At 43.0% G+C, this 14,086-nt stretch overlaps 1 protein-coding gene across 4 annotated transcripts in view; it reads left to right on the top strand.

The window, feature by feature from the left end:
• The first annotated feature begins 5,732 nt into the window (after positions 1-5,732).
• The window catches only part of grip2a (glutamate receptor interacting protein 2a), a 30,885-nt gene continuing 22,531 nt past the window's right edge, over positions 5,733-14,086 (top strand). Inside the window, exons 1-3 of one of the 4 annotated variants that reach the window (XM_031574113.2) lie at positions 5,733-5,876; positions 12,676-12,756; positions 13,479-13,617. In XM_031574113.2, coding sequence (XP_031429973.1) covers positions 5,849-5,876; positions 12,676-12,756; positions 13,479-13,617 — 248 coding nt within the window. In that variant the 5' untranslated portion in view covers positions 5,733-5,848. Of the gene's footprint in view, positions 5,877-9,152; positions 9,886-12,675; positions 12,757-13,478; positions 13,618-14,086 lie in introns of those variants that run through there. The other 3 variants (XM_031574117.2, XM_031574109.2, XM_031574104.2) reach the window with 3 other exon arrangements.

Below are 14,086 nucleotides of genomic sequence, written 5' to 3'. Positions count from 1 at the left end.
AGTGGCGTTAAGTCACGATGCACATTAACCTCTTTTGCCTATTGATTTCTCCTCATCCAAAATACAAATAGTTGATATTAAATTACATTTGTAGTGTGATAGTGATATTGGGTCTTGTTTAACCTTAGCTGTTGAGTTATGTGTTCTCATCCATTGTTATTTGTATTATTTTATATTGCTGATTTGTATTCCTATTGTGTCAATTATACTCATTTTATGAGTTATGTAAGTTAGGGGAAATGCACTTATGGGACTCTTAATTTGACCCCTGATAAATCTATAAGAACCCCTGTTTTGTTTCCAACGTAGCATTAAAACGAGGCGACGCAGAGGTGCTACTGCAGGATGTGGAGGGGAGAAGCGCTAAGGTCATACTGAAGAAGGCCTTGTTCATCCCATCATACCCACAGAGCATCATATCCGTGAAAGCAGCCTCAAGCAACGGGGTCAAGTTCATCTTCCAAGAGGGACAGAATGAACTGATATACAAGGATGGGATGTGTTTCGCATAGAGGAGCACGAGAGACTGTACTATTTAAAAAAAAGCGGTAATTAACTATAGTCAATGTGTTGATGCATTAGTTAATGACATAATGTCCAGAGACAAAGTGAGCTTAGCTTGTGACGTCAAAACATGGCATGAGATCATGGGGCACTGTAATGTTGATGATGTGTTGAAATTGGTAGAGGGTATGGAGATCACCGGTAATACCAAACTAGACTGCAATGTTTGTACTGAGGGAAAGTTCATCAACAGCAGACATAGGAAAACTGACACAAAGGCTGGTGAGACTCTAGAGTTAGTACATACAGACTTAGCAGGCCCCATTGAACCACCTTCTCAAGAAGGATACGAGAAAAGGGGATAAGACATGAGACATCATCCCCTTACTCTCTTCATCAAAATGGTACTGCTGAGAGACAATGGCGAACCATCTTTGAAATGGGAAGGTGCCTGTTAATAGAGAAGGGATTGCCAAAGGTTCTGTGGCCGCTTGCTGTCCAGGCTGCAGCTCACATTCGAAACAGATGCTATAATGACAGAATTAAGAGTACACCATACTTCATGATGACAGGAAGGAAGCCAAACCTTTCCAAAATGTGGATTTTTGGATCAGACTGCTATGCATACAAACACGACCATAAGAAATTGGATCCTATTTGTTAAAAAGGGATATTTGTGGGCTATAGTAAGAATAGCCCAGCTTATCTGGGGTACAATCCACAGACAGGAAAGATTTCAAAACACAGATTGGTGAAGTTTGTTAGGAAGAACAGTACTGAAAAACAGACACAAACTGATGAAGACGAGTTAGGAATCCAGAGCAACAGTAACAGAAAACCAGATAGCAAGAACAGTGAGGGTGTTTCACAAAGTGAGGGAAACACAGAGGACCAGGTCCTAGACGCAAACAAGGAGAGTGTTAATGCTGAGAATACAGAGGTGTCCGGATCTGATGAAACTATGGAAAAAGTAGCCATAGAAGATGAGAAAAACAATGCAGGGCCATTGACAACAATTAGTCAAAAACATGACTACTCAAAAAGGGAAAGGAAAGCCGCGAGATATTTAGAAGACTATGCGACGTGCTCCAAAGAGGATGTAACTAATGTGTATATAATTGTTACAGGGCAGTATGTGGAGTTCCCCAAACCTATAGAGAGGCCCTTATGTCACCAGAGGCTTCCGGATGGGAACGTGCTATGAAGATGGGTATATGCCTTAAAAGAAAATTCAGAAACAGGAAAGATCTTACCTCAGTGCGCGCATTAATTCAGATAGCTGCCCAGAACAACTTACTTGTTTGTCAGATGGAGGTGAAAACAGCTTACTTACATGCTCCGATCGAGGAAGACATATACTTAGAACAACCAGTGGGTTTCGAACAGATATCAGAGACAGGGGTTAAGTGGGTATGCAAGTTGAATACATCTTTGTATGGTCTAAAGCAGTCTGGTAGGAACTGGTACAAACTCTTAAATGACCACCTGGAACAAAATGGATTTGAGAAAAATCAGTCTGATCACTGTGTGTATAGAAAGCAGATTGAAAATGACACAATTATAGTAATCATCTGGGTAGATGATTTGATAATCGCAGCCAGCAGTGAGGATTTCCTCATCAGATTTAAAGACACAATGGAATCCCAATTTAGCATGAAAGATCTTGGCAAAATATCATACTTCTTGGGAATTCAATTTGAGCAGAAGGAGGGAGAAAATAAAATGAATCAGAAAAAGTACATCCTCAAGATGCTTGAAAAGTTTGGAATGTCTAACTGTAAACCAAGGGCTACCCCAAGTGAACTAAAAGTGGAGTCGAACAGATATGAAAACAACAATGAGATTGAAAACCTCAAAGATTATTGTGAAATTGTTGGTAGCCTGATCTATGCAATGACCTGTACCAGACCAGACATCAGCTGGATAGTGAGTAAACTGTCACAAACCCTAGCAAAACCTAAAACACAGGACTTAGTGGCTGCTAAACATGTCCTGAGATACCTTAAGGGAGCAGTTGATTACGAGCTGCGTTTTAGGAAAACAGATGAGGTTTTGAGTCATTCAGTGCATTCAGTGCATTCAGTGATTCTGTAGAGGATAGATGCAGCACAACAGGGTACTGTTTCAGCCTGACACCACAAGGCCCTGCAATTTCCTGGAAGTCTAGGAAACAGCCAACAGTGGCTCTATCTACCTGTGAGGCTGAATATATTGGTCTAGCAAACACTACTCAAGAAAGCATGTACCTAACTCAACTGCATGTACCTAACTCAACTGCATTGATATTAAATACCACTTCATTCGTGATGCACTCAGTGAGGGAAGAATACATGTTGAGTACTGTCCAACAGAAGACATGGTTGCAGACATACTAACAAAGCCTGTATCAAAAGTTAAAATGGTCAAGTTTAAAATATTTCTGTTTGGAAATTAAATGTGTATATGTCACACTGTACATTGCTTGAGATAATGAGAACAAGTGGGGGTGTTGAGTTATGTGTTCTCATCCATTGGTAATTGTATTATTTTATATTGCTGATTTGTATTCCTATTATGTCAATTATACTCATTTTATGTGTTATGTAAGTTAGGGGAAATGCACTTATGGGACCCCTGATGAATCTATAAGAACCCCTGTTTTGTTTCCTGTGTAGCTCTTACGGCTTTGAGCCATGCCACAGACACTGATGCTCTGACGGTACTGTGAGAAGTTTAGTAAGCTAATAAACAACTCTGTACGTTTCTATTTTGAGTGACCTTTTATTAATTATAAATGAATGACGGAAACATATTCCATATCAACATGGATAGAGGAGAACAGAATTTAACATTAGCACTATTCAATTTAATAGTATTTATATAGCGCCAAAACAATACAATTGTTTCGAAGCGCTTTATAAAGCCCAGAGCCTGTACATTTTTACTAGGGACAAAAACTTTCGAAATCGGTCCAATATTGGTTTAGAACACTATAAGCAACAACCGGAAAATTGTAAGCAGAGGCTTGTGTATGGCGTACGGCTACACTCTGCCCCCTACAGGCTCTTTACTATTTGGACCGATTTTATAGGCACCGAATCACGGAGACCACCACAGCAATGCACAAAAAGGTTGAGTTTATTTATTTTACAATTCTACAGCGAACAGAAAACCTAATTAAAAAGACACTGGGGGAGGAGCAATATTTTACAGGCACTAGGTTGGTTTTAGTGCTAATTGAGGATACATAAATGAATATACAAATAATGCTCTCCGGCTGTACACACAGAAACAGGTTGGCTATATATAGCAGTAAGTAGTCACAGCAATTCCACACTTTTACAAATAATTCCATAAACACACACTTCATCACGGTAACGTATTGACTAATAATAAACACACAAGTTCAAAATCTTACATTCATCCAGGATTACTCAAAATCATATTTGACACCTCAAATTAAAGCTAGGTATAGCACCCTCCTATTGCTTTATGGCGGCAAAGGAAATGAGACTACTCAGCACAAGGAAAACAGTCGCGCTCGACCCCCACATTCATACTGACAACGCCGGGGAAGCGGAGTCTTGCAGGCCCTACACACTTCCCCAGAAGACAAAAAGGAATCTCAGGAGAACACACAAGTTTACAGACTGCTTGTCACTGCTGCCTGACGTGGGATCAGTCATAAGAAATCAAACACCTGCGATCGCACGGTAAGTAGCCGCAATTTTGATCTTCGTTATGCCATAATGGCACTTAATTTAACCCCCTAACTTCTCCAGGCGTGACAGCAGCGGAAAAATATCCGGCACGGCAGCTCTTGGCTCAGAACTCAGCAGCCATTCTCTCTGTCCCTCTCGCTAAATCAACAAAGACAAGACCATATCCATTCCCCCACTAACAAATAAGACACAGGTGCGCTGCCTCGTCGCGCACAATCACGGGGCGGCACCCTGGCCCGTAAAACATCCCACAACAAAACATCCCAAAACGAAACCACCAGCTTACAAAATGACTACACAATGTATGGCCACTGACAGGCTAATGATTTTATTATAAGTGTCTGACAACATGTACAGGATCCCTACAGAGATAGACCTGTTTCTGTTTACCTCAATAACTGTAAAGAAAAATATCTTCTTCCAGAAGAACTAATACCGGAAAAATACCGGAGACCTTTTAATGTCAGTTTAATTTTAAGTAACTCAAAGACAAGATTTGAGCGTCCTTACCCTATGTGTAATTATGTCAGCGTCAGACCTCAATGATTATTTTCCATTAGACTCAGATACTCTTCCTCAAACAGAAATATGGAGATGCTTTGGATGGAAACTAGTTTGTGAGACGCTACGGGAAGGAGACATCTTTAGCATCAGTAAGTGAACTACTGGGCTTCAGAGAGATGTGTCTTCAGCATCAAACGGTGACGTGGCCTACATTGCCGCAAAAACATTCCTGTAACGTGGGCATAGTCCTGTGCACTCCGTGCTTCGACGGGTGGAGGGCCCTGGCAGACTGCGTCTCTGCAGTGGTCTGCTCAGTCCATCTGTCTATGGGGAACAGGCAGCCAGAAGCATGCCGCTACGTTACACACACCAGTACACACTCCAACTCATGTAGTTCAACACTACACACATACTGCTCTGCTACACACACCACCACACCCTACACATGCACACATTACTGTGGTGCTACAACATGAGGTATTTCAAGAAACCACAAAAAAGGCTGCGGACCAGCATGATGGCTTTGCCGATGGTTCACTTTTAAAAAATGTTTGTGAGTGGAGTATGTGTTAGTGTTACAGTTTCATTAAGATCTCTGGTATAGGTTTCAAACAGACCCTGATGTTTTTATTCACAACGTGTCAAAATGTAGTGACCCCTGTCAGTCCTCCTCTGTGTTAGCCAGGCCTGTATCTGACTTTGCTTTTTCAGTCCTCATTTCTCTGTCATGCCACCATTGTTGCACCGTTCTTCATTTGGCTCTTTTTGTGATTTTGATCTTTCATCTGTCGGCCACTCTTCATATCTCTCTCTCTCTTCCGCCTACTGGATCTACTCCAACTGGGTGGAGACAGTGTGCACATCACAGAGGGGAAGAAGGCGCGTGTCAAAGATAAACACAAACAGAAGAAAGGGGCAGAGAGAGAGAGAGAGAGATAGAAAGAGACATAAGCCGGTTTCCCTCTGCTCGTTTACGGTGATGCTTGAGAAATTAGAGGAGCGCAATGTGGCGAGTAACCTGCAAGCTGAACCCCAAACATCTCCCCCAAGCTCTGACCCGCTCGGAGTCTCTGAAGAAAGGAGCGGCAGGGGGAGTGAAGGGGAAGAGGAGGCTGTTCTCTTTCTCCCTGAGGTGCAGGATGGGAGTCATCAGAGGACGGACCAAAGGTAAGGAGGGAGAGAACGTGGGTTTGATATCAGCACGTTAGAGGTTAGTACGTATTGAAGAGAGTTACTAAAGTATGTTTTTGTGTCATGCCTCCAGTTATGCCTTGAACAATTTGGACGGTATGAGTAATGTGAATATTATGCTTTGTAGGTGTGAAAAAAGATTTAGAGCCTGGGGCATTTTCTGTTGATAAAATTCATCATTTTAATTCTACACCTGATGTTGGGGTTTTCAGTATTGTCTGCTCATGGCATTGGCTGCAGCAGCTGCGTGTCTTATCCTGTTGAGGTACAATGTTAGGCATGAATGCATAAAGGACGAATGTTTTTGGTGGAAGCTATTTCAACAATGTGTGCGTTTGTGTACATAGCACTCTAGCTTAGAGTATGTAAGCAACGCAAGGCATAAGATCAAATGCATACTGATGTGCAATGATAGAGCTGCACTGTACTTTTATTATTATCTATTTTTAGGTCCTTTTTGTCGTAAATGTCTTTGAGACCTCACAAAATAGCAGCATCTACCTCTTTGTATGATTGGGACTAAGGACACATACAATAACTGTATAAAAATTGTGTGGTGTAAAATGAAAATGAACTCATTTAAATAATGCATCAAAGTCATTGTTTACCATTCAATTATATTTTTTCAGTGTCCCCAAAATGAGAAGGGGAAAAAAGAGAATGAAATACTGGCTAAAATACGCACAATATGATTTTTTTTTTGCTGTTTTGCAATTGCACAAAAGTAGTTATCTGGCAGTCAGAGTTTTGGGGGTAAATACAAGTGAGAAGGGAAAGGATATACACAATTGAAAATGAAAGTGAGCATTGTTTTTAAGTGCCTGGAGTAGAAAACATATGATCCATGGAAGGATGGACAATTCAGCAGCAGGAGAAAAAGCACACAACATCATCAAAATCAGATAGCTATAGTTACAGATGCCTGTGAAACAAATTGGACAACATTGAACTGCAGCCAATTAGAGAACTTTAATCAGAAGCAATACATTTAAACAGCAAACACAAAACTGTTTTCATGTTCTTACCAATTCAAATGCCTACAACCCCACCAATTTCTTGCAGTTCTCTGCTGTACTTCCCCCACTATCCCAATAGAGGGCAGTGTCATTTCAAAACAGACTTTCATGCAGTCAGGCTGAAATAGTGAAAGTGAGTATCTTTTTTTCAGCTGTCTTAGCTGTTGGATTTAAGAGCTCCATGTTCAATCACAGCTCCTCACATTTGTTGCATTTGTTAATCCAAGCTGCTGTTGCTACATTGCCACATTACTCAACCCACTGTGTAAGGAGAGCATTTGGACCACATGAATGCACTTAATGGATGTGTATATTCAGTGAAGTATATTTATGCTCTCTTTTGTTATTTATTTAGACACAACCCATTTTTAAATTGGGAAAAACTTGTCTTTCCTAAAGCCTCGTACCCAAACTGTCTCAAACCTAAGTCTCAAAACAATTATCTTGAGTTCTGTCAATACTGCCCCTTTTGCTCTTGTTGAGCGTGTGTTTAATAGAGGGCTACAGCATCACAGCACTGAGACCGTCAAAGAAATGTTATAGTTATGTTAAATGGATGGTGATGTGGGTGACTCATTGTCCAAACCCACCTGACATTTTGATATGTGTAATGTTTGAATGTAAATTTGTATTGCTTGTCCAGTGCATTAGAAACTTGAACTGAATATGGTAAACCCAGCTGAGTTATCTGTGAAGAGCAGTTACACTGAGACTTAAACAACAGCAATGAGAGAACAAAAGTAAAATGGCACCATTACGGTTTGTTCATGTGCATTACTATCTAAGTCAAGGCACATTGATCACAGGCCTGGTTAGTGAAGCACAGTGGGATAGTCTCTCTCTCTCTCTCTCTCTCGCTCTCTCTCTCTCTTTGTGTAAGTTGTTTCTTGTGTGGGAAATGTTTGGAAACTCGAATACAATCTATGTGGTTGAGGATCATTGGTGCACATGAACATCTAAGTGTGTGATATATATTGAGTGATTGCAGATATATTAAGCGTGTCGGGGTTGTTGCTAATGGTGCGTGTGTGGGTATAAATGTATAATTGTGTATGTGCGCATGTGTGAATTGGGATGTGTGTTGGGGGTTGTTGGAGAGGTATGTGTGGCATGCGAGGGTGACAAATGGTCAGACAGGTGTGGGAGTCAGATTGTCCTTAGACAGGAAGTAGTAGGGCAACCAAATTGACCTTCTCTGTGTGTGTTTTGTTCAGTTGCACTCTGACACCCAATGCACAAAGGTTATTTCTGGACTCCTATTTCACTCATTATCAGACATGTATTACAGTATCTAGAAAGGGCTGTCATGCTACATTACAGTCCTGATATCCGAAGTGAAAGCACTGAGAGGGAGCCGTCTGAATGAGCATGTTTCTCCTGCAGCAGCACGTGTGATATAGGAGTATTGTTACAAAATAGTGTTAATATCAAAGACAAAATGGTGTTATTATCAAAGATCTCAGATGTCAAAGGTTAGCTGTGAGGAACAGCTATTAAATGAAATGAGCTGTGAAATTAAATGAGCTTTTAAAACAGTATCTTAATTTTTTTATTCTTAGTGAATACATTTTAGATATGAATCTTAAGTTAACGTGCTTCATATCTTTAGTTTTTCTCTACCAAAGGATGGTTTTGAGTCCCTCCATTATGCACGTGAGAGGGTCCTGTGTATGTGTCCACACGTGTGTGTATGTGTGTGTGTGTGTGTGTGCGTGTGTTTGTGAGTATGTGCATGTGTATTAGCATGTGTGTAGCTGCCTACCATATTTGTGAAAGGAAGTAAGGGTAGGGTGGCGTGTGTGAGATTGTCTATGTGTCACTTGAGCTTGGGGTTTGTGTATGTGTAAGTGGTTCGGGGGGGGGGGGCTGTGTGTGTGTGTGCCTGTGTGTCATGAATCAGAATAATATCCCTCTGGCAAGGAGTGAGGCTCCTGCCACATAGCAAGGAGCGATTTTGTCTGTCAGGAAAAAAACTGTGATAAAGCAGCAGATGATTGATAAAGCGATGTTTGGAGAATAAGTCACCAAACCGCAGGAGCCAGAGAGAAAGACAAAAGAAAGATAAAGCGGGAGCAGACAAAAGGTACAAAAACCGAGTGAGAGGAGGACTGCAAGGGAGAGAGAGAGAGAGAGAGAGAGAGAGAGAGAAAACGTGAGAGCGAGAGGGAACTGTGAATCAGACTGCTCAGAGTCTGTTTAAGGGACACGGCTCATTCACGCTTGAGAGGACTGCTGGTCTCTCTCAGTCGCCTGTTCGTACAGCTGCAGTGTCCTTTCTCCCTGAGCGCAATCTCTCTGATTCACTCCAAACCAGACAAGGCACTGAGCTTGTCCTTCTGCAGAGTTCCCTCCTCGCTGCCTAGGTCTGGGAGGTGGACCGCCCAGCACGGATGAGCTGTTGCTGAGGAGTCCTTCCTGGAGGGAGACAGGACGGCAGTGTCGCTCTTCTCTTCTGACTGCGCGCATGCCTGTGGCGGCACCACTCCGACCGCCCAGCCATTCTCAGGACTCACGTGGGAGCGCTGGAGTTGTGGAGGAGCACAAGCGAGGACTCACAGACGAACAGGAGGGGGGGGAGAGGATTCTTGTGTCCATGGCTTCGCTCTTAGGATGCTTCTTCAGAGATGCTGATGTCTAAACGCATGGGGCAGCTTGTGAGCGCGTGAGGATTCTTCAGTGCTTCCTTGGGTCATGAGCGTCAGACGGGAGGGAGTTTTTATGTGGAAAATTCAAGAAAGCAAATCAGGAGTGTTGGCTCGTTCTGCTGTAGAGCTCTCAGCCCAGAGCCCAGTGCTGTGGGTAGTCATCTAGAGGATCTGTGTGGGAGCTTATACACTGACCCGTGGAGGGGTGTGTGTGTGTGTGTGTGTGTGTGTGTGTGTGTGTGTGTGTGTATGCGGAGTAGATGGAGTAGTGGAGTTCAGCCATGCTCTGTGGCCTCAGGAGAGAGGGGAGGACCAGCAGCACTGGTAAGATTTCATCCATACACACACACTCATCTCACACACACACTCGTCTCACACACACATAAACTCTCTCATACACACAGACATTCTACACACAATTCAAACTCCCAACTGAACTCACAGTTAAACAGATTCCACACACCAGTTCTCTCAGACAGCCACAGTGCTAACGCACTGTTCACGCACCAACATGTTTCACACTGTCACACCTCGCTCACATATTGACACCAGTTCTCTACTGAGAAGAAGTTTCACCTGTCATATCGACACATTGAACAATGGAATATGGTTGTTTTCCACACTAAATATGTTGACACCTGTGCACTTTGCACTATTTAATTCTGATTGTGCCTTTGTGTGAAGGGCACCATGGAATTCCACAGCACCATAGAGTAATGGCTGGTGATCTTAGCTAATGCGTGCTGGGTTAGGAGGGATCAAATGTAGCTCAGATGTTGAAAACATGAAATAAAGTCTTTCAGTCAGATCCATGGCATGTTCCATTCTTCCACTATTACTTATCAGATGGACAATGTGTAAGCAATGGGAGGCAGATGCAGTGACATTATGTTACAATACCATCCAGCATGGATGAGCTGTACCCTCAGGCATATGGCAGATGAAACAGCCATGTGACATGAAGCTCATGCTGTGGTCTAAAATACATAGAGGGCAACAGAGTAAACCTAAAACAGGAAAATACTGTTGGTGGTTTACTCTGTTGTCCTATGTGTATTTTTTTAAAGTGGGAATTGATACTGCTATTTTCACAAATGTAAACATAATTATGCCGTTCTATGGCTGTTTCGTCTGCCATATGTTTGATTCAAGCGAAGATGTTTGAAGAGAGAATTGCCATTCACAGTAGTACAATGATATATGTATTCTTATGGTTTTTTTGGCTGTACAGATGGGTGAGCTCAGTTAAGACTATTGCAATGTTACTTACAGGCTATTCACTGCTGTAATATGCTATTCATTGCTGTGAAACCGTTGTGAATTATTTAACTGCCATTATTTGTTTAGTAATTATTTAGATAATATTTTCTCATTGCTATCATAGTCATTTGTTGATATTTGTTGTCATTTCTTTGATATTCATAGTCATTGTTAATGATCCACAAATAACCAACCAAGGTCACCAACAATATCTCTGGTTGTCAAAAGTTGGCAACATGAAGACATAATTTAACCACTTGCAAGCAACAGTGTGTATGTCATTTGGTGTTGAACAAGCATATGTGGTTTGATGCAGGGAGATTGCATGAGATGGTGGTTAGAAAGTAGGTCTTAGTGAGGTCTATAAATACTGTACAGGTCTTAGAATAGGAGCGGCTTCCAAAAGACATTGTTATCCATCCTCCATATTTAGCACACATTGGAATTAGTGTCAACAGGAGGTGGGTTCCTGCCAGCTGCTCCATATTCTTTTCAGGGTTAATTGGCTTCAGACATATTTAATTTCCTCCACTGATTCCAAACTAGTTTAGTCTTTAAAGAAACAGTTTCCAGTGGCCATTTTGGACAGCCCTCTTTCACAGGAGCTAAAGTTACACCTGAGAGAGAGAGAGAGAGAGAGAGAGAGAGAGAGAGAGAGAGAGAGAGAGAGAGAGAGAGACAGAGCACTGGCACGTGGAACACGCAGTGCCCTCAGCCCAGTAGGCGAGGCCGCAGTGGCCGGTAATGGAAAAGTCCGCCGGGGCCTGAGTGTGGAAACGGGTGACTCCTCATCCTCAGTGCCATCTCCTCCTGGCACAGAGTCTCCTCCCTCCCTGTGCCCCCTGGCAGCCGGGCCCCTGAGCTGCGGCGACTGTGATGGGGCCGCCGTGACCCCTGGCCCCGCCGGGGCTGTCAGCGCTGTAGCTGGGCCCGTGGCAGCAGGAGGGTCCATCAGAGAGGTGTCACACTGCAGACTGAGGGGAATGTCCTGACTGATTTGTATTCACGTTGAGATTCACAGAGCAGACACTTGTATTGTAAGCTGCTGCAGTGAAGTGTGGACATATGTATTATCAGCACTGTTAGTGTGTGGTGCTTCCAGGGATCTGAACCCATGACCTTGATGTTGTTAGCGCTCTGTTAGCGTCGTGGGAGTTTATAAAACCTACCCCATCCCTTTGTGCCTAAACACTCGTGTGACCTAGTGCTCTACACTGTGACAATATATAAGTGAGATTAAATATGTATTCTCTGTTTACAGAAAGCATTTTCGTGAGCTGTGCTCTTACCTAAAAATAAGAGCCTAATGAATCAGATTACCCCGAGGTAGCAAACCTTAGTTTTGCGAAAATGTTTCCATTAGAAATGGTTCTAGAATATTTTCTTTGTGATATTCACAAAATGTTCTCAACATGGTCACATTTTTGGTGCACTTTCTGCTCATGTCATCAAAATATCACTGAAGTCATGTCATCAAATTGTTTTAAAATATTTTACCCTCACATCACAATCTAACTTGAGAATGTTGTAAAAAATGTACAGAAGTTATGTCTCCCCACAACTTTCAAAGACCCCAAACAAGAACATTACACATCATTTTACAACGGATCCTTTAAAGCTTAGAGGCTTTCCCTCTGCACACTAGGTAGTTGGGAGAGATGTCTTCCCAGCTTGAGGATATGAATAAAGTAGACAGTGATGATGACTAGTCCAGTCACATGATGAGCTGAGGGGCTGAACCACCAACTAGTCAGCTCAGGTGTCTGAGGAGGGTGTTTTTCTTCTGTAAGACACATTCAGAGCACATAGACACAGCTGTCTCAAGGCATCCTCTCTGTCCCTTTCGCTTTGCAGATGATGTTCCTTACTCCAAGGGGAGCAGGGAATCCAGCCACACTGATGGTACCCTGATCTCCAAGAGACGTAGCATTGCGGGTAAGCGGTGTCTCTATAGCTATCTCTCCTAGAACCTCCTAGAAGGTTGTTTTTAACCTGTTGGTTTCATGGGAACATAAATATCAATATAAATTGATTCAATAGCAATTTATCAGTCAATAAATATCAAATGTTAACACAGTCAGTGTAGTTTTGAAGAGCAGTGTGATGTGTGATCTGAGTTATGATGTTGATGTTTTTCAAAGAGTAGAAGGGAATTTGATTACATTTGTACTAAAATTGTGAAATGGTCTTTGCAACTTTTTCGATTAGAACTTCTCTTATCTTGCCCTCTCTGTGAGTCAGGTGTGAAGAGATGTATTGGTATTATCAGCTTCCTTACCTTAAAGTTACACGGTTTCTGTTGACACGTGACCAAGCTTGATTCAGCATAGAACATAAGTGAGGGGGGTTGTGTGAGGTAGCCTCAGCTTGGATCAGACACAGAGAGAGAGAGAGAGAGAGAGAGAGAGAGAGAGAGATGTGCCTCCTCTGTAGGGCAGGTTAGATGAGCTCACAGGTGCATCACTGTGTGCGTGTGTGTGTGTCTGTGTGTGTGTGTGTGTGTGTGTGTGTGTGTGTGTGTGGTGTGTGTGTGTGTGTGTGTCTGTGTGTGTGTCTGTGTTGTGCTTGTGTGTGTTGTGTGTGGTGTGTGTGTTGTGTGTGTGTGTGTGTGTGTGTGTGTGTGTGTGTGTGTGTGTGTGTGTGTGTGTGGCTGTCAGTAGAGGAACTACGGGGCCTGACCATGGTGGACCTGATGAAGAGGGAGGGCAGCAGCCTCGGCCTCACGATCTCCGGCGGCTCTGACAAGGACGGCAAGCCCAGAGTGTCAAACCTGCGGCCGGGGGGGCTGGCGGCCAGGTGAGCACTCGCAACACTTAAGAGTACTCAGGCTGACATCTGCCCTGCCTGTCTGAGCGTGTTATCCTTCTGCAGGAGTGTATGTGTGTGTTTTTGTGTTTTTCCTGTCTCTCGCCCAGTTGTACACACACACACACAAACACACACACACACACACACACACACACACACACACACTCATACAACCCTAACCTCAGGACCGCTGTTACATTCCATCAGCAATTCAGAGTGTGATGGGAGTGTGACTGTGGGCGCTGACACAAGCTCAACGTGACTGTAGTGCACATATCCTCTCTCTCTCTCTCTCTCTCTGTTTCTCTTCTCCCCTCTCTCTCTCTTTCTTTCTCTTCTCCCCCTTCTCTCACTTTCTCGCACAGACACTCTAACACACATGTACACACACACGTGTCCATACACACACAGAAAATGGTGCAAAACAGGGTAAAGGTGAATGGCCAGGGCAATAGAC

This window comes from Clupea harengus, chromosome 1, assembly GCF_900700415.2.
Source record: "Clupea harengus chromosome 1, Ch_v2.0.2, whole genome shotgun sequence".
Lineage (NCBI taxonomy): Eukaryota > Metazoa > Chordata > Actinopteri > Clupeiformes > Clupeidae > Clupea > Clupea harengus.
Note: the sequence above shows the minus strand (reverse complement) of the source record. Positions and strands in the feature narration are given on the sequence as shown.